Source organism: Anser brachyrhynchus (assembly GCF_964034855.1).
Source record: "Anser brachyrhynchus genome assembly, chromosome: 7".
NCBI lineage: Eukaryota > Metazoa > Chordata > Aves > Anseriformes > Anatidae > Anser > Anser brachyrhynchus.
Genome location: NC_137701.1, coordinates 27,851,674 through 27,871,973, shown reverse-complemented (window position 1 = coordinate 27,871,973; position 20,300 = coordinate 27,851,674). Strand labels below are relative to the sequence as shown.

The following is a 20,300-nucleotide window of genomic DNA, read 5'->3' as shown; positions in this document are numbered from 1 at the left end:
AGCTAGTAGCGGTTGTTTCCCTGTTATCCTTTTCAAAGGAGCTGGAACCTGGAAAATAAGAAGTACAAGCTTCGGTGTCACATTAAGCAGCATCCCACCACTGCCAGTGACAGGGAGGTGAGTTGAGCCAGCACAGCGCTGCTGCTGCTGCGTAAACCCTTGCTGACGCTCACCAGCATCTTCTGGCACATCCCCGTCTCATTTTTTCTGGGTCAGCTGTTGGCGCAAAGCTGCTAATGACACTGCAGTGACAGGATCGCGTGAGCTGTTGTTTGGAGAAGTTTTTCTCCCATTAATCCAAACCAATCCAATCCCCCGGGGCTCCGAAGCCTTTTTGAGATAAAGTTGCAGTTTCTGCCTGCTGTGGTTGAGGTTCGCTCTGGAACCTGCTACATGTTTGACTGTATAGGCTTGGGCAAGTTATGTCGCTTTACTCTGTTTCAGCCCCACTCGAGTGAAAAAAACACGTGTGAGCATTTGTTTGTCTTCCTAAGGAGCTTTGTTAGTCTTTGCAAGGCAGCTTGTGATCCCCTTGTGAAATCCATGTCGTGCATCATAATAATCATAGGAAATCAAGCCAAAAGGCATCTCAAGAGGCCGCTGTTTGTTTTTCTGCTTTTGTAAGATGGGTGGCTTTGCAAATTTGGTAGAAAAAAAACATGATAGGTATTGAATTATTCTGACAGCAATCTTTTACTTTTTTCTTCAACAAATGACTTTTCCTGTTGATTGCGAAATGACTGTGCTGATGGCAAAGGAGCTTGTTCTGGGAGGAGGCTGTCGGACACCCGTAGGAAAACCACATTTCTCAGCCCACCTGATGGCTCGGCAGCATGCACGTGCTTCAGATAAATCCACAGGAGCCCTGAGCACATCGGGTGGCACGGAGGGTGCGTGTGGGGCTTCCGAGCTGTCTCCGAGGCCTGGTCTTGCTGCAGCACCCCGGTTGCAGGTGGGAGTTGCAGACGGCCTTTGAGGGAGTGCATGTTTGGGCTTCCCCCATCTGAGTCTGTCCCTGCCACCGGGGACCACTCTGTGCTTCCAGCTCTGCCCCTCTCACCAGAGGAAGGGCTTTCCAAGTTATTTTTGTCAAAGTTAACCACAAATGAAACCTGATTCAATGGTAACAGGTCTGATTTCTTTTCTTCTGCTGCCTTTTTTTAAGTGATCACATGGAGGTTGAAGTATTTGGAATTGAAAAAGTTTGTTTGACCCTTCCTAATTCTCCTTTTTGGGCTCAAAAAGAGCAGCTGCGGTGAGTGATGTAAGAATGGCTCCTTTGCTCGCTGTACAAACCCGTACGTGCAGTGTGTGTTTCTCTTGAAGTGCAGGTTTATCTGCAGAGATAATCAAAAGCCTGCATCATCCTCAAAAAATGCCTGTTTCTGATGCCTCCCTCCCCGATTCCTGGGATTTTCGGCAAAGGGACATCCCCTTTAAAACTACATTTCTGCTTCATATCTCTTCCCTTTGAAGCCAGAGGGTTGGCTGGCCTTTGAATAGGCAAGGATGAGAATAGAGCAGTGGGAGGTCCGTGTCTTGCTCATAAACCTTGGCCAGAAAATCAGTTCTGACAAGTGGGGACAGGTAGCGACGTCTTTCCCCTTATCAGGCGGTGCGGCGGAGCAGACGCATTCCTGCAGGAGGAGCAGTTGGGGGCAAGGTGGGGCCTCCCAGCCTCGCTGGCGTGTGCTTCACCCCAGGAGCTGCGTGCCACAGCCTTAATGAGGAGCGATGTTATTTCTGTGAGAAACACCCTGTTTTTCCATCGGCCCTGCCCCTTGGGTGCTGCTTTGATTTCTCCTTCGGTTTTTCTCTTCCGTCCGTGGGAGTTTTTCTGTTGTCCCAGTGCTGCGGGACCTTGGGAGATGTCCCTCTGTGCCTCCTCGCAGCAGCGTGGCCTGGATTTTTCCTGGGGGAACGAGTTCGCCAGGCCTCCCGCTATAAGCTTCCTCACTCTGTAAAACAATCATCATTAGCGCTAATTGGGCAGCTTTGGGGTTAAATCTGCAAAGATTGCTTGGGTTTGGTAAATCCTCTGCCACCGCAAAGCAAATAATGCTAAACAAAAGATTGCCTTGATTAGATTAAAGTTGGCAAATTCATTGCCCTAATCATCATATTGCCCTTCCCGTGGCTATTCAGGAATACATCACCGTGACTTACTTGAAGTAATTGAATATAATTGTCTTTTTAACTCCTATGTGTAAAACATCCATCTTTGTTAGCGGTGTGTGCTGCTGTCCTGCTGCCAGCTCCCCGTCCTCTTCAGGAGGGGTGGGAAGGAGAAGCAGAGCCGGGCTGACGTTTGTGAATCGGTAGCTGATTGCCTGTAAAACCATTCATTATTTCTGACCAAGCCACCTGGAAGAGGAGAAAAAGGAGCGGCACCAGCCACCGGTTGGCTTGGCTGGTGCTCCCAGGCAGGGGAGCAGAGGGAAGCCCCAAAAGTGGGAGGATGTAGAGGGAGGTCACCGAAGAAGAGGAACTGCCGACTCTGCCACCATCCAAATAGTCTGAAATGCTAAAAACAAACCAACCGTGCCTGTGGGAGGCAGGAAATTAATGGAAATTTTTCTCCCATTAATAATGAGAGGTGTGAGGGATTCCTTTCAGGTGTTGTTTTTGTAGCAGCAGATAGCTCGGAAAGGAGGCCCAGCAGCAGGCACCCTGTGCATTCGTATTCCCAGCTCTCCTGAGTGACAAGGAAAGACTCGTTTTGCACTGAAAGTTTTGATATTAGCTCAGCCATCACTCATTGTCAGTAGGCAGTTACAAAACAAGATGTAACCTGCCTTGTTTTTAAAAGATTCAGAATCCGGCCTGTTGTTAATGGCTTCATCATTATTAGTGAGTTAAACTGGTCCACAGAAGGGCTAGGGATGATGACGTGACTCCCCGTACTGCTAAAACCTTACCACGAGTGGCCACCCTGTTTTGGGAGGATGCAAAACTTTACCAATGGGGATGCCAGTTGGGCTGTGCAGGTCGGCTGCAGGATCGCAGAAGAGTCCTTGCTCCTTTGGATTTATGTTCATGGAGTAGCTACAGGGTGAGTGCTGCAGGGAGCCCGGCTCAGGCTGGTAGAGGTGTCTGGTCCCCGGGGAGGAGGGCAGCAGCTCCAGGTGCCTGCCAGCCTGGGCAGCACTTCGGGCTGAGCGTGGGTTTGGTGAGACCGGGGACTGCTGCGCTCCTGACCTGGAAAAACACTGGCTGCCTCTTAAAACGAAGTGTCCTTGTGTGAGGGATCGTCCCAGCCCAGGACGAGCAAAGGGTGAATCTCTCTCCTGCCAAAGCAAATCCTGAAGGATGCAAGTTTATTCTCTGCCTGAGCTGCTTTGGGGGAAGGAGGGGAGGGGAGCAGCAGGGGGGGAGCAGCTAACAGTTACCCTTCTGTGTCCTGACATCAGGCGAGCTGCAAAAATGCTCCCAGTGTATCAGGTCGTGCGCGGTGCCAGCCCTGCGCCGGAGCACGGAGAGCGAGTCTGCTGCGGAGCCTGAAATACTTTCCACCCCGACTACCTTCGCCTAACGCCTTTCAGCGGAGTTGGCAGGAGGCTTGTTTTTGTGTAGTCTCTCACCTCTCCCGGCAGCCCGGCTGACGCGCCTGTCCCGCGCTCGGGGCTTTGTGCGCTGCGATGGGGGCAGGAGCCGCAGATCCTCGGGCTGATACGCGGGGAAGGACGCGCGCGGGGATTTCGCCCAGGCTTCGCGCGACGCAGCCGGGAGGAGCGCAGCCTCGCCGGATGGAGTCAGCGTAGCTCCGTGGCGGCTGGAGTCGCGGAGGCGAAAGGCTGAATTTTAAGTCTTCGACGGAAAAAGAGCTTGGCGCTGCGGGAGTTTGCTCAGCATCAGCGAGAGACGTGGCCCAAGCCTTGGCACGTGGGGTTTGGATGGTGCTGTCCCACTCGACAGGGAGATGCTACCTTTCGCGGAGGCAAGTGGCAGTGAAACGCCGAGTGCGGACTGGGTGTCGAGGTGCTCACTTAGAAGATTGAGTTTGGTTTGCTTTCGGTCTGCAGTCAGACCCAAGGGCCTCTGCCAGAAGCCAGTGAGGGGATAGGAGGTGTTGGGACAATGTCAAGTAATCTTTTGTGAGGAGCATTGGACTGCCCGTGAAGGCAGAGCAAGACCAGCCTTGCGCATTACAGCCCATCGCTGGTGCAAATCTAGAAAGCAGCTTTGTGACAGCGGGGATGAGCAGCTCAGAGGGCGACCGTATGGTACCGGTACGGAGCCTCTGCTATTTCTTTAGTTTCCATATTTGTTCTTTAGTATTTCTTCAGTTTCTGTAATTTTAGCAGGAGAGGCCCAGGCAGCCGGGCAGCGTTGTCGGGGTTGGTGGGAGAAATAACCTGATAAATTTTGCATCAGCTCAACTCACTCAGATATTCTTGCCGTTAACTTTTGGGGTCAATAATAAATATTAAAACCTGTAGATTTAATAAGTCAATGTAGGTGTTCTCTGCCTTTTGAGACCACTTTATCTTTCCATCAAAGATGAAACAAGCTTCTCAAATGAATAAAAAATAGGGCCTCAAGTGATTACAAGTGAGAGCAATTTGGGCTCCTCTCTCAGAAGCTGGCAGTAGGCACTTTTGAGCCACTTCTGAATGCCTCCACGGTTTGCATTAGTGCTGCTCTCTCTGTTAGGTTTTTAGGTAAATATTTCCAGCCTGTGTGTACAGACCTTCGGGAGAAGTGCTTGCTGCCACTCCAGGCATGGGGGACAACGCAGGTCTGGATCCCGCCAGGCTCTGTTGAGTCTGATTTGCGTTGCAAGTCTAGTTTTCCTTGGTGCTTCCTATAATCTCCTCAAGTTCAAAGAGCGCTTAGCTGCTTGTCTTTGTCAAAAACCCTGTTGGAGATCTTTTATGTCGAAGATGTAGGATTTCTCCGCATGACTTTGATTATTTATTCATTCCACTTCTCTGGTGTATGATAGCGCTGATATCATGAAGACCCCTTGTCTTGCACTGCTCTTGCTCTGAAATTCATGGAGATTTAGTGCCTTTGAAATTGTTTTAAAAGGAAAGGAAAAGTTTTTGAAGTCCCTTTTTTTTTCTTCTTCTTCTATTCCCCTCCACAGTGCCGCAGCACATTTTTCCAGCCTTCCACGCTCCTTTGCCAATTGACATGCGCCACCAGGAAGGACGATACCATTACGAACCTCACTCTATCCACGCTATCCACGGGTAAGTCTTGCACCTCTGCTCCCGAGCCTCGCTGAAACCTTGTCTGCCTGCGCTGCGCCGAATCTCTGCTGAAGCGTGGGGCACACGGTGCCCTCCCGGCTGTACAGCTCCGTTAAACCTACAGAAGTGCCGAGCAGCGCCGGGATGGGAGTCCTGGGGTTGGGGCTGGCATGTGGTTTTGCGCCCATGGAGCTTCTCACGTCACAACGTACCTAGGTCCTTTCTGGCACTGTCTTGGTGAAGCCCTAGTGCTGTGCCCTCCATTTGCAGACCCCCCCGTACCGTTCCTCCCTGCCCTGCGATTTTGGGGAAGACAGTGAAAAACTGCCAGGCGTGCCGTAGTTGGGTTTGATTTCATCGGACAACAGCCCAGACAGGCTGGGTGGTGTTTAAAAAATGCAGTAGAGAGGTAGGTCCTCATGCGGGTGTCCACGTGCGCTCTGGAGGGGCAGGACCATGGGTTTTGGTGGTGACCTCCTCTTGAGAGCATCCTGGTCTCTTGGTGGCTGATGGCCAGTGAGGACAAGCGCTGACTGGGGGCTATGCAATCATGTTGATCTCCTAATCTGGGACATGACAGCCCAGTTGTCATTGGAGAGCAGTGAGGATACATTTATAGAGAGATTTGGGTTCACCTGCTATGATCTTTGAGCAGGGCAGGGAAGAAGGAGTCAGTGGAGTTGCGAGCAGGAGGCTGTAGTGACCATGCGGCCGGGAGGGTTACTTCTCATCCCTGAAACATGCCATCCCGATGGGAGATGAGGAGCAGCCTGATGAGGTTAGTGATCCCACAGCTGCCCCAAAATCCCTCAGCCGGTGGCTGTAACCTAAGGGGCAGTCCCAGGGTACTCAGTGTAGGGGAACCCACAAGAGCTGGAAACATTTTACAGGAAGAGCAAGGGAAAGTGAAATAGGGCTCATCAAGTAAAAAATCTCATTTGTTCCCTCTGTTGTCTCAAAAAGGGTCAGCTCTCCGTGGTTTTCCAGGGCTGTTTTAGAGCCATGCCTTTTCTGGACAGGTGTGAGCAGGTAAACAGCCCTTGGGAGGCAAGCAAAGCAGAAACCAGCAACCATGAGATCTGTGGAGTCTCACGGCTGTGAGGGCTTTATTCCGATTCCAAAATGCTGCGGGAAAAAATGATAGGGCATTCCCCTGGATCCTAGCAGAAGACAAGTCGTTGTCTTTTTGGCTGGCAGTCAATTTGACTGGATGTTTAAAGGGGTAGAGCAGCTCCTTCCACACTGCATGCAAAGGGGAAAAGACAGAAAGGTTGCTGAAGTGGGAAGCCAAAACTGGGGATTTAGGGGGGCTGAATGAAACAGTTCTGATCTTGCCTGCATGTACATATAAGAATTGTAGAAGAAAAGAACACAGATTAATTCAAAACTGTAGTAGAAGACAGGTAATAAGCCAGAGCTATGGCTTATACTGGACACGCAGACTTCTGAAAGAGACATCTTCAAAATTGTGGTTCGGAGAGAGGGTGGCAGATGCTCAGGTGTTTGGCACAAGTTATTTGTATGCCCCAGGAAGCTGGATAAAGTCAGCCCCAGCATGCTGCTACAGGGCATGGCTAGGTCTGTCCTCTGGACGGGCTGGCACTTTGGAAAGCATGCAGCGACCATGCTCCCCTTCACTCCTCCTGGTGCTGCATCTGCCCAGGGGCACCATGGCAGTGATCTTGGTAGGGCCGTCGAGCAGGCTGTTCTCCAAAATTCAACCCAGAGCTTGCCAGTTGGTGCCATGTACCCGGGAATCATATTCCCCCGTGATGGGAGCCAGCGTTTTATCACATTGGGGTTCTCCAACTGATCAACCCTGGACAAGCAGACAGTGCTGGCAGATAAGGTGTTCGGTTCATCTGTGCCAATATTAATACTCTGCTGTCTTAGCACTGTCCACATTTGTCCATCAGGGGACCAAGAGTGCCCTGCTTAGGGTATGGGTAGAGTTGTTTGTAAATACCTACTGTCCTCCTTATTTGGGACCCTTCGCCTTCCCAGCAGCAGCTTTCGCAAAAATGACTTCTGAAGTACCAACGGGAAAGTTTGTTTGTCAGTCTTACAAGAGGAAACTGTTTTCTTGGAAACTGTGGGTAAGATCAGACTTGTTCCTTGGACATTGTGCTGAAGGGTGAATGGGGAAGCACTCAAGTGGCATAGCCAACCGCTGCTTGGCCATGCTTTTTTGTGCAAAGATTTCAGTGGCCTTTCTGAAGCTGCAGAAGGTACCACATTAGTCGACTGAAATATCAAATGCAGCTTTTGTGAGCGTGCAATTGTGTGCATGTGTCAGTGCCGTGTCCTGGGCCTTATTCTGCTGTCAATTAAAGAGGGTTTTCTTCTGCAGCTACAGCAAAGCCTGCGTTTTAAGATCAAGGGAATACAGCTTCTGTCTAGCTCTCTTTTCCAAGCGCGCAGACTATGGCATAACTACACTGGGAAAATCCTCACCAGCTGTGCAGTTAGCCTTGACCATTTTTTCTCTTAATTTTATCTGCAAATGTTTCAACCTCATCTCCAGCCTTTTCCTCCTCTAGTTTTTGTTCTTCTTCTCTTTTGCTTTCCCCTTATCTCCTCCAGTCTCTGCTCCAGATATCACAGCGTAATACTCACCACCCCTCACTGGAGATGTCCAGCATGAAATCATCCAGAACATGGTGATGGAGCTGGGCTAGGACATGCTTAGCAGTTGTGGCTCTTGTTGGCTTGGCTGAGTGGACTCTGTGGGCACTGTTGAGCCTCTGGAAATTCGTACTCCATCCTGGTGGTGCAGAAACCCATTCTTCTGTTTAAAGTAAATAACTGGTGAGAAGGAAAAAAAAAAAAAAAAAAAAAAAAAGGCATATTTTCACTCTAGAAAATTATGGCAAATGTTTGGAAGAAAATTAGCGTCACTGAGTTTTGGCTTTATGATTAATGGGATCAGTGCCTGACAGAGAGCCCCCAATTCATCAAGCCCATATTCTAGCTGTCTGCTGTCTTGCTGGTACCAAATTTAACTAATTACATGAACATTGCACAGCAAATTAAATGTAGTCTCTTTTGTTGCTAACTATGGGGTCTTATTATCCGCCTGCTGCGTTATGTCAAAGGTTTGTTTCCCGATTGCTTGATGCGACATGGCCATGTGTGCTCCTGCACCGCTGTTTGCTTTGGGGCTAATGTTAGCATAAGTTGTTTTATCCTAACTGTAGGGAACTCATCTGCAGGTCTCCTGAGCAGGACTTTTGGCACCCTTTTCTTGAGAATATGGTGGGAATATGGAAAACTCAAACAATAAAAGGCAAGTGCTAAGATGGGCTTGAATGATTTTCTGCATTTCTGCTCACTGTTTTCTGTTTTTCTGTTCCAGTCACTTCCATATTAAGCATGGTAAGGGCTTGAGTCTTCCTCAGTGAGCATTTAGTGCATATGTCCAGTCACCGGTCATGATGGTAGTGCCTTGAAATACGTTTCTAGAGATCTTTATCTGGATAAAAAAGCGTTTCTCCAGTCAATAGGACATCTCACTTTTCTGTACAACCTCTGGTATTTTTACTGACTTGGTGATAACCACTTTTTCATTTTTGGAAGTGGTGTCTTTTTTGGCATTAAGAACAATTTGGCAGAATCATGGTGCTTATCTGGCTAGTTCAGCGAAATGAAATATTTCATTAAGATGATCCTTGAGCTCTGCTGTGCAAATCAAGAGAAATATCGTGGATTTGAGACATCAGCTTGGATTTTTATGCTTGTGGTCTCATGGTCATATGGAGGATGAAAGGAGAGGCAGGACTGTAGCGCAGTGGACACCATGAAAGTGCAGACTGGAGCAAAACTAAATGTGGGAGAAAATCTCTTCCAGGACTGTTGAGTTACAGCAGAATGAATGATGGAAATTGTATTGGCCCATGTAAATTTTATGAGACGCCAGTTCTCCAAAACAGTGTTCATTTGATATTAAGGTCACAAAATACAGCACTCAAAATCTAGGAGATAACAGAAATAAGTTTGCAGATTCCCAACCATTTTGTGTATCTTTGCAATAGTGCATTAACTTGCACGGCCGTGTTCTGTTTTTCCCCCCAGGATCCTCACCTGTTCTGTAGCACAAGGTGGCCCATGCTCCATGGATGGGTAATGATGGGTGTTACGTGTGGCTCTTGCATGCAGCTTTTCTTGATTTGTCAGAATTTCACTCTGAAACATTGGTTTTAAGGCAGAGCGTAGGTCAGCGTTACCTGAATGAAAGCCCTCAGCAGGTTCAAAGCTGAACCAAGCAGATTCACTTCACACATTAAAAAATTTTCTAGCAGAGGGCATAGTTGGTATTTTAGTGAGCTTCTTCATGAAAGCTTGCTCCACTGGAGCCCGACTCTGCAATACCTCCCTCCTCTGTACACCAAGGGGACTCTTCGAGGCAGCTTTGCAAGATCAAGCCCTTAACTACAGAGGGAAGCTGCTGGCAGAGACGGCAGGTGAGCGCCGATAGCTCCCTTCCACTCCCCACTTTTAGGTGTGCTTAGCTACTCTTGACTATTTTATTTCTAAAGCACAACAAAAATAACAAAAAACTCCTTAGCTCAGCTTAAAAGTCCCTGCCAATGCAAGAGCCTTCAGGCTAACCCTTGTAAACAGCATGCCTAGGCTTGACTCAGCAAGAAGCTTTTTAACAGTAGCTCCTAAACTGTGGTTAAAACCCATCAGGCATTACACAGTGTAACAAACAAAAGCAGCCTTGTTTTTCTACTGACATCCCGGTGGTGTTACAGGATGCAGTTCTGACATTATTTATTAACAAAATATTGTTGTTGCTCTTCTGTCCACATATCAAAGTAATTTTGGAGAGGGGGAAAAAAAAAAGAACAGTCTAAGCTCATAATCACAAAATTTCATGGCTTTTGTGAGCACTCAATTGTCCCGAAGACCTAAAGATAGAGAAGATTCCACCTCCATGATAATGTGTAGTTGCCCTTAATTTCCCTTGGTAGGGTTTTTATCTGGATTAATCACGGATCTTCTTCCATTTCCCTGAGATCTTAATATATTACAGATTTTCCCTGATATTCAGCCTACACTGTTTTCCTTTATCTGATCCTATTACCCCTCCATGTTGAAGTTTGTTTTCTTGTCGCTGTGTTAAAAATTGCAGAACACCTTTTCTGGTTTGGCTCCAATGCTCCCGAGCACGTTAGGCAGGGTAATTCACAGGCGGGCAAGGTGGCTGTTAAACTTTTCATCATAAAAAGGCCGTGGCTTAAGTGTTTACAAAATGGCCAAATTTAACCTCGAAACTATGATTTTCCACGTCGGGTATCTGTTTCAGTCTGGTTTTCTCTTTCCTTTGTTCTGTTTTTGTGAGATTCAGCCAAGGGAGGCCAAGTGGGGTTAAGGGAAAATATGTTGTTTAGCCATACAAAAAATAATCATCATCTTATAATGGTGCTCTGAGAAACACCAGCGTCTCCTACTTTAGAGTTGGAATTTGCTACTGTCGCAGATGGGCCTTTTGCTGTACCTATTGGAAAAATAAAATTAAAAAAAAATACAGTGGAGAGGTGCTGGAGTTTGGAAGGGAAATTTTCCAAGTGCCCCATGGCACTGACCGCGTTCCAGCCCAGCCGACTGGGGCTGTCCCATCAGTGCTCCCCATTTTCTGCCGGGGCTCTCGCTCATCCCATGCACCCTGCACCATCAGGAGTGCGTAGAGCAGCTTCGGTTGTCCTTGTAGGATAGTGCTCTTGTGAGGTTCCAGCTTTGATCCCACCAGGCAGCTTGGGATGGGACCCAGGTAAAAGTTGTTCCTGCAGCACGGACACTGCTGGGCTGAGCTGCAGAACACACACATCAATAAAACGTGTGTGTTTTCATATTTACTCTGCTACCAGAGGAGAAAATCTTTGGCAGGTTGTGATTGATGGTACTGTGCTGCTTTGGAGATAGAGCGAGCTCCCTCCAGAGTCAAAGCAAACAGCTGCTCAGAGAGGCCTTCTTATGTGTTTTGCAAACTTTTACGACTTTCACCAAATAGACACGTCGCTCATTTGGGAAACAGGTTTGGGGGCTCCCACATCCCATTTACTGTGTTCCCTTCTTTCCCACGTGCTTCTTTTATTTATTTAAGAAAATAAGAATGTGCGAGTGCGCGATGGTTTGCAGAGGCTGGTCCCCTCCAGAAGGCTGGTTCAGACCTCTCCCTGCTCTGTAATTAGCAGGAGTGTGTTGCTTTTAGGTGGCTCTTTGGTAACCTACAGGAGGTGATTTGGGGAACTATCAATACCGCTCTCACTGTAAAACTACCAGGATTAACACTTGATGGTTACTTGATCCTTCTCCAGGAGACTACAGATGAAACTGTTCTTCTGTTTTCGGAGCTGAAAAAACTACTTTAATTCCATCTGTGCTTTAGTTTTCCCTTCTCTAAAATGCCCTTACAATAATTCTCACTCCTTAGTGTTTTGAGAGCTAAGAAAAGTCAGGGCTAATTAGCTATCTGAGACTCATTCAGCTCCCCAGAAGGGGCTTGTGGCATGTTTTCAGGTCTCAGGACTTTCCTGTACGCAGTGTACCCATCTGTGCAGAAACTGAGAAGGTACACACCTAACGTCTTCTGACCTCAGTAGGATGACAGCCTAATCCAAAATCGTGATCAAGGCATGAATGTTTCTGTAGGTTTTTCCAATCTGGATAAACCATTCTAAGGGAATAAATCTCTCTTTTGAACCTGGTTAACAAGTTTCACGCATTCTTCATTATAAGAGGTATTTGCACATCTACGCCGTTAAGAAATTGAGAAGATAGTTTCATCGTATGTATTTAATTAAAATTGTCAGAATACTTTGAAAAACTCAGAGCTGAAATCCAGGGGGGACCTGAAGGTGCATGGTTTTTGACTTTTAGTTTTGACTTTTTAGTTTTAGTTTGACTTCTGATTTTTAGTTAATCACTAAACCGTGCAGTGAGATGCAAGGTCCTGCAAATCAGACTTGGAAATGTTTGGGTTGGATCTTCAGTTTGTGTGTGCTGCCATCGTCACACTGGAATGAGGGGCCTCGGTGAGCTCAGGTGGAGTCGTGCCCATTAGCACTCGGTGAAGATCTGGGCCACCAAGCTGCTGGGGCTCTGACACCACAATTTACTGAATGAAAAACTGCAGCTCTAATTTAGCCTAATCACCGCCAGAAGTGTAAAAATGGCTAGGAGGTTTTACTATTGGGAATAAGAGCCTGATCTCTCAGGTCTTTTATGTAAACCTTTGGCATGTGTTCGTTTAATATGATGTCACTCTGTAATCCACCATTGCTTTTAAATGTCATTCTCAGAGCTTCATGTCAGCAAGTCTTAAGTGATAATCCCTCTGCTTACATCACTTTACAGTAGATTAAAAGTGACTTCATGCTTCTACCTTATCCGCTGTTAAGCTTGTGCTTTAGGAGAAATTTATTTGAACTCTCTTCTCCCACTGCTTTCTAAAGAGTTTCTAAAGAGAGTGAGGGTCTTTCAGAACCTGTCTTAATGGTTTATCCCACTTTCCTTTGCTTTCAGCATCCTCTGAAAATGGATAAATGTTCAGTGCCAGTCTCCTGCCCTTGCAAGCTCCAATGTCATGAATTTGTTTCCTACAAGTTTTCTTTCAGCTAAATGCAGAGCACTGCTCCTCCTGGCCTTTCCTTTTTCTTAATCCTAAATAAATCCCCTTTCTCGATGGTGTTTTGCCTCTCATCAGCTTCTTACAGTTGTGAGGACAGGACACAGTGAAGACTTATTTGCCTCAGTACTGCTCCTGTGTAGCACCTTCTGTCCAGCACAGGGGTGTGCGGGCTCCCCATTTCTGCTCCTGTAGCTCCAGGTTAAACTTTTACTCTATCCTGTAGCAAATTCTTTTTCAGCCTACAGAGCTCTCTCTGCAGTTCACCTCCCTGGTTCACCCTCCTTCTTTTCTGCCTGAATTTCAATCCCTCTGCTCCTAGCACACCTCCTCCTGTAACACTCCCCTCCAGATACTTGCTGCATGTTGTCATATCCTTCCTCCCGCAGTAATGAATTGGCCAGGCTGCTGTCTGCAATGTATGCTCAAATATCAATCTGCTCAGCCTCCTCATTTTCATTGTGTTTCTCTGAAATCCTTCTAGTGTGTGTGGAGATAAATGGACAAAACCCATCCATCCCATTGGCTTGCTAAATGAAGGTTGCAGCACATCACTTTTCAGGTGCTGGTTAATCTGGATTCCCAGCTACCAGTGGCCATGGGAAGCAAACAACACAAGGTGCTGAGCGATAAAAACAAATAGCAGGATTGCTGGCCTGTGATACTGGAAGAAAAATGCAGGGTTTGTAATGTCCATACAGAGCGGAAATTTTAAAATCTCATCCAAAAGTTCCCCCCACGCAATAAAGTGCAGCGAAGTCAATTTACCCTGGAAGGATGAAGGACTGAGTCAACTCTGCTGGGATTAGAACATGTGGTTCGAGGGATCCTAGGTATTTCGGGTCTGATTCTCAGACCACCCAGATGGCTGGGGGGAAAGGAAAAAATAATAATAATAATAAAAAAAAGGACCCTATTTGGCAGAACTCTGGATACCCTGCCTGCAGCTAACGCCGTGCACTCACATCTGCACAAATCAAAGGGCAGAGCTGGGTGCTGTTACTCTGACAAATCTCAGATCTGCAGAGCACTCCTGCGGGAACGCGTGCGTTTAAGTGGGCTTCCTAGATCCCCGAACCTGACACTGAACCACGTATGTATGTTTTTCTTCCATGTGCCAGACCATTTTGAGAATTTGTGATTTTACACAATTTTCTGCCTCGGAGGCTTTTCATGTCTGTTCTTTCATGTTTCACCGTACAACTAACAGAGCTAAAGTTTAGAACATTACTCAGGGGTCCGTTTTTAAAAAGTGCCTGTATGATTTAAGATCGTAAGTCCCACTGTACTGGGTCTGGCTAACAACATTATTTTGAAAGTGGGTGTTGTGGGTTTCAAAATAATGTTGACCTTTAGGGCCAGCTTGTCAACTGCTAGAAACACAAAGGCACAGTGGGCTTTCCAAACACAGCACATTCCAGTTAATGTCAAACTCTCCCAAGCTCGATTGAAATTCAGGACCCCCAGGCCAGCCCTGGTAAAGGAGTTAAGTACCTAGAAATTAAGAAAATAACTGTAATGAACATGTTAATGTGCGTGTTTGGAGTGCAGTTTTCAGTACTGAGTTGTACAGTTCTTGAGTTCCTGTAGCGCTGATGGGGACGTTCTCTGCCCAGTCTTCTCTCTGTGATAAGTCCATGCATGTGTCAAAGTTTATGGAATAACATGGTATGGAAAAACTGTACTCAAGGCTTACTGGTATCAGTAGGACGGACTCCACTTTAAGAACAAATTTGCTGCATGCCCCACACTCACTTTATTGGCATGTATGGGACTGGGTTGTGATACAGTTGATGGTGGTAGCTGATAGTGACACAGGAGATCGTGACCTTCTTAGGATTTTTTTACATTGATACTGGGGGGAACACCTTACAGTGTGGTGGGAGCCAGGCAGATAGGCCTCTTCCACCTCCCAGGCAGCAGAAGGACACACACCGTGGTCTCCCCACTGCCAAGCGCCTGCTGTTGGATTAAATGTGAGAGTTGGGTTCCAGCGCCAGTTTCTACCCTTTCTATAAGTATTTCTTTTGTACAGGTCTCCTCACAGCAGAGGTATTACTTTCTGCCTCAGCTCATTTTCTCTCTCTTACACTCCTCCCTACCAATGTCACTTATAAGAGCAGCTGGGTGCACTCAGGTGTGCATGGAAAATATGCCAGGGCTGCATGTGGAACTGAAATGCTCACATTGAGCTTTCTCTCGGTTTCAGTCTCTCTGAAAGATAAACGTGTTCCTAAATCCTGTGAGGACCTGTGAAATCTTTTCCTTTTTATCCTGTAAAAGCATCCTGAATAAGAATTTGTCTTACTCCTCCTCTTGCTTCTTCATGGAGTCTTTCCTAGCTTGGTTCTGGAGCTACTTAACGTGGCTTTTGATTTGCAAACCAGCTGCAGAACGCGTTACCTGCTGATTGAGTGCTTCATCTGAAAGCCTCTTAAGATCCCACAGAGTAACCACACATCCCAAATTACCACTGGTAGAGGAAGGACTACCAGATTGTGGTTAATACATGACAAATAGGAAAGCTTCGAGCTTACAGCTGCATTAAGGAGATGTTCTTGCATGCATATTCTTGTTTGAGACTATTTGTCTGAGTTCTGAGATAAAACACTTGATTTCATATGCTATCTTTCATCCTAACTCAAGTGCAGCACAATATTTTACAGGAGAAAACTGCGTTATAGATGTCAAAAAGCAGGGTGTAGAAAGATAAGGTAGTGAAAGAAGTAAAGCATTCAGTCATCAAATCAGTAAATGAAGGGAAGATCAATCTAATGGGGATTAACAAAGAAAGAGATGAGATGTTTGTAGAAGAGATTTGGAAAGAAATGATGAGTTGATGAGGCAGAGGGACATAGAGAAAGTGATCTAGGCTACAGGACTGTTTTTAAGTCTCTCCCTATTCAGGAAAACACCCAAGTATATGCATAATCAGAAATACATGCTTAAGTGTTGGCTTCAGAGGAATTTAAACGTATGTTCACATACTGTCCTGGATAGAGGCATTCTTCTGAAGATGCTATAAAATAGAAATCTTTACTAAACCCCCTGCCCCGTGTAGTCCTGCTGAAAAAATAGTTAATATTAGAGATTTTTCATGTGACAATATAGATTTGGCAGCTGACTTCAGACCTGTTACAGTAATGGATTATTTGTTGGTATTCTTATAAAGAGCTTCACTTCAGTAATGTTTCTCTAGATAATTTTGGCAAAGTAGAAGTCAAGGTCTAATGACGAGGGACTACAGCTCCACGGTTACTTCCACGTAACATTGCTGTGAGTCCAGCATCATCACTGGGATCCCGGGGCTGGTGTCAAACCAGACGACTTGGAGGAGCCTGGCCACGATGGTACCATGTTCAAAAAGACTCTCAAGGAGCCATGGGTGTTTTCTGTTCCTTGGAAGGAACTGAAATGAGGTCTTTGCTGCTGTTTTACCCGGGTCACAAGGCACTCAGTTTGTGATGGCATCTTGGGTTGAGCCATGGTACAGCACGAGAGTTAGTATGCAGCAGGGGCCAGGTCAGGGTGGACTCTAATAAATGTAGACCAGTGAGAAGAATATTGAAGTTAGCTCCCAGGGGAGAAATTATATGGAAGTTATTTGTAGCTTTTTCCATAGTCCTCCAGCCCAACTGTTTCTGTGTAAGAAGTAATGCCAAGAACCAATGAAAAGCAATGTATCTGCAAAGTTTTGTCCAGCTGAATGCTTCAATATAGCTCTTACCTGTTTGTAAATTATTCCCAGTAAAAGTCTCTAAATAGAGAACTGATCATGGTGAAATCAGTGTTGGCAGATCCCAAACCACTTTATTCACTTGAATAAAAAAGACTTTCAAACTCCAACTAAATTTCCAGCCATCTTTGGAAAAGAAGTTGTACACACACACATAACCAAACCAAACTTCGAGTTAGGTCAGGAAAGTTCAAACCTTCCCTCAGGGCAGATGATGAGATGACCAGAATGTAAGAGAATAAAATGGAATTGAGCCAACTTAGATATTTTGCAACCCATGTCTTTTTAAGAGTCCCGTGGGACCCTTGCTGAGGACAAATACGCTGGACTTTGGGGCTCTGGTGGATAGGAATGACAGCCGCTCCATGTTCCTCACCAGAGCATCGTCACATGGCATTGCCTAGTGAGTCAGAGGGGAAGGCTCTCTCCCACCAACACCACTTCCTCCGTGTCCTGGGATTTTCTTTGCAAGTCATCTATTCAAGGCTTGGCTGGGTCTTGACCTCTCTTGGCATGTGAGATCTAAACCTGGTACGACTCCAGATTCCCCTCAACCGCGTCTGGTTTGAATCCTGTCAGTGCCGAGGCGAGTGTTACCGCAAGAATAAGAAACTCTTCAAAGCGTTGTTTGTTTGTTTTTCAAAGAGCTGGCTTCTGCCAAATGTGAAGAAGGTAAGAGCACTGTGAGCTGTAGCTTCTTTCCCTTCAGGTCCTGATGTGCTGATGGAACTCAGGATCCTATCAGCCTGGTTTCTCCATGCTTGATATCTGCGGAGGAGGGGTTGCATTTCTGTTGAAGCATGTGACGGTTTTTGATAAGAACAGATGCTGAGCAGAGACTTGGGCTTGGTTTGCACACAGACATTGCGTTGCTTCACGTATGTCAAACCGGTGCAGTGTATTGGGTGAGTGACCTGTCCCAAGGTGACTCTGAGTGAACGGCGCAAATTGAGGGACAGAAAATTCCTCGAGGTGCCTTGTGCTGAAAGGCAGGTCTTGCTTTCTCCCCATAAACTTCCGCTGGATTCAGTGGTTTCCTATCCCTTCATTTGGTTTTTGACTGTGTTGCCAAACTGGCCTTTATCCAGATTCTGGTTGCTGTGATTGATTTCATTGCTTTGCCTTTTATAAACCCAACCCCAACCCTACTGGCTCTGTGTTCATTGGTGGCTTTTCTCCCAGGCAGGGCAATTTTGTGGTTCACACATTCACCAGCAAAGCTGCTGCAATCTGTGAGCTTACAGGGCAGAAAGGACTTGTGTGTACGTGTGTTTGTGTGTGTGCAGTCTCAGTGTTAATCTCTTCCATCCACTATCATTCACAATGGGTGAAAGCTACACTGAAAGATAATCTCCCTGCCTACAGTGCATCGTGGTCTGCACTCCGCTGATTGCATTTGAGTTTCAAATGAAATAGCCTTCAGAGTCTGGGAGCACATCTTCTCGACACAGGGGTGCTAGAAATTGAAGTGAAACTGGAGTCTTACAGAAGCTCTTCTTGGAGGCTAAAAGATAGAGATTGTGCTGCCAGGGAATCTGGCATTGTTGGGAGTGTTGCAAGAATTTGTCAAATAAGCCAGTAAAAATCTATGGGTACAAAAGCGTGGGCTGCATTTGTTGTTCATTTTTGGCTTGTTGGACTTTCAGCCTGCTTCATTGAACAGCAGAATGAGATCTTTGAAGTGGTACTTGTGTAATTAAAATTTGATTTCCTACCCACAGGTCCTTACAGCTCGACTTGAGCTTCCTCAGTCCCTCAGATACTTCAGTTTAGAAAATGAACTGTGCCTTCTTGTACCCTTTTTATTGGCTACAAGCTCCTTTACAGCCAGCATCAATGGTTGTATTAATCCTTACAGCATTCATGAGTACCAAATGTGTACTGCGGTGCTGAGCAAGAGTAATTATTTTGCCATTACATTATGAACAGCTTTAAAACTTGCATTATAATGTGATGCACATAAAGGGAATTGTTAATATTAGAGGTTCTTTTCTGGACAGTTGAATTTTCTTGGTTACTAATGATGCTATAGACTATTTAAATGGTAAAACATTTTTAAAAACCCTCTTTACTGTCATGTGTTAAGTTTTTCGCTTATTTTAGCAAATTACGCATAAAATGCAACTAAAACAAAACCCAAAACATACAAAGTGCAGGTCCTTAATTCCTATTTTCAAACTAAACTCAGAGCCTGCGGTATTTAGACATCCCGCTCCCATCAGCAGCCAGCTTCCACACTGAACATACGTAGGAGCTCACACCCCACTGAAAGCAATGTGGGCCACAAAAGAGACTTAGAGGTGCTAAGGGAGGACTAATGGGATTTTCAAGAGCTGCTGCCACATGGAAAAGCTCACTGCTGGGATTTCAGCATAGTCTTGATTTCCAGGGTTAGTTAGTTGATCGGTGTTGTCTAAATAAGTTAAGTAATCCACTGCACCTGAGCAGTTATGTTGTCTCATTCCCAGACCGCGGTACAATGGCCCTGTGTTTGGCTTTTCCACAACTGGAGAGAAATGTTAAAATAAAATTTTGTGCTGAATTATTAAAGCCATTGCAAATGTTTTCATTAAAATATGAGTATCTTTAATATCCCTTCACTTGAATTTTAAATAGAATCAATAGTTGGTGACTTAATTACCCAGCAATATCTCTTCTTAAGAAAGTCATTTTTACCTTTTATTAATAAAATCAGTGTATTTACACAGTTCCAGCCTCAGCACATCTTGCTTAGACTAAGTGCATCACTTAAAGGGCACATAATGTTAACACCCTTTGGCTTGCCTGAGACTTTACATCATGCTCCACAGCGAATCCCATAGTGATCTTTATCCTATGCAAAAAATATATCATTTTCTCTATCCTTCTAGATAAAATGTAGAAAAAAAAAATACCACAATTCTCTAGTCACTTTAAACCGTCTCCAAAAGTGAGGAGTGAGGTTATATTCAGAGTACCTATAGTATCATGCCAGACAGACTTTTGGCTGCTGTTTGGAAAGCAATGGGCATGCCGTGTGAGTTGGGCACCTGCAGTCAGCTGTGCAAATAACACCTCTGCCTTTTCCTCAGCTCTTTGTGGTTCAAGGGCTTGGTAGAGCGGGTAGAATCAGGGCTGGAGGTCTCATCCGTCTTGTCACTTAGGTGCTGTAGCAGGAACATAACCTGTTGTTCAGTGAGATACAAGAGAGGAGGTCTTTGAGGTTTGTGGAGTGATGAGGAACCTCCTCCTTGTGCTGCAGTCCATCAGCATGGGCTGTCACCAGAGCTGCTAGCAAGAGGAGGATGTCTGGGGGCATTTGCAAGCTCTGATGCTGTAAAAACAAACCCTGTTTTGCAGGCAGCACCCCAAAACCCAGCTGCAATTTCCACACAAGGTTAAAGGGTGGCTGTGCCTCTGCCATTGCTGCATTTAGGAGAGAAGCAGCTTCAGTGACCTGGAGTCAGCCCGGGGCTTTTTCCAAAGAGAGTCCTTTGGGAATCAGATGTGACATCTAAGGTTGTGGCGGGCTCATTTAAGGCTCAGCTGAAGACTGCGGATACTGAATTCCCTGTCTTTTCCCAGCTGAGCTTAGTGCCTTGTTTTTGAGAGAGCTGAAGGAAGGTTTGGGGCATCTAAAATTGGTGTGGGGCACCAGGCATGTAGAAAGGCAGGTGAGAGCAGTGACTGGGGGAAGCAAGGCACATCTCTGGAATGTGGTGGCACAGCGATGAGCTGTGCTGTGCTCAGCTGTCCTCTC

The 20,300-nt window shown here is 46.1% G+C and overlaps 1 protein-coding gene across 11 annotated transcripts in view; it reads left to right on the top strand.

The window, feature by feature from the left end:
- Nucleotides 1-20,300, top strand: part of GLI2 (GLI family zinc finger 2) — a 399,847-nt gene that overhangs the window by 327,292 nt on the left and 52,255 nt on the right. For 10 of the 11 annotated variants that reach the window (XM_080600269.1, XM_080600274.1, XM_080600275.1 and 7 more), the window contains one exon: nucleotides 5,090-5,195. The exons of the other annotated variant lie outside the window; for it this stretch is intronic. In XM_080600269.1, coding sequence (XP_080456395.1) covers nucleotides 5,090-5,195 — 106 coding nt within the window. The remainder of the gene's footprint in view (nucleotides 1-5,089; nucleotides 5,196-20,300) is intronic. 11 annotated transcript variants of the gene reach the window in all.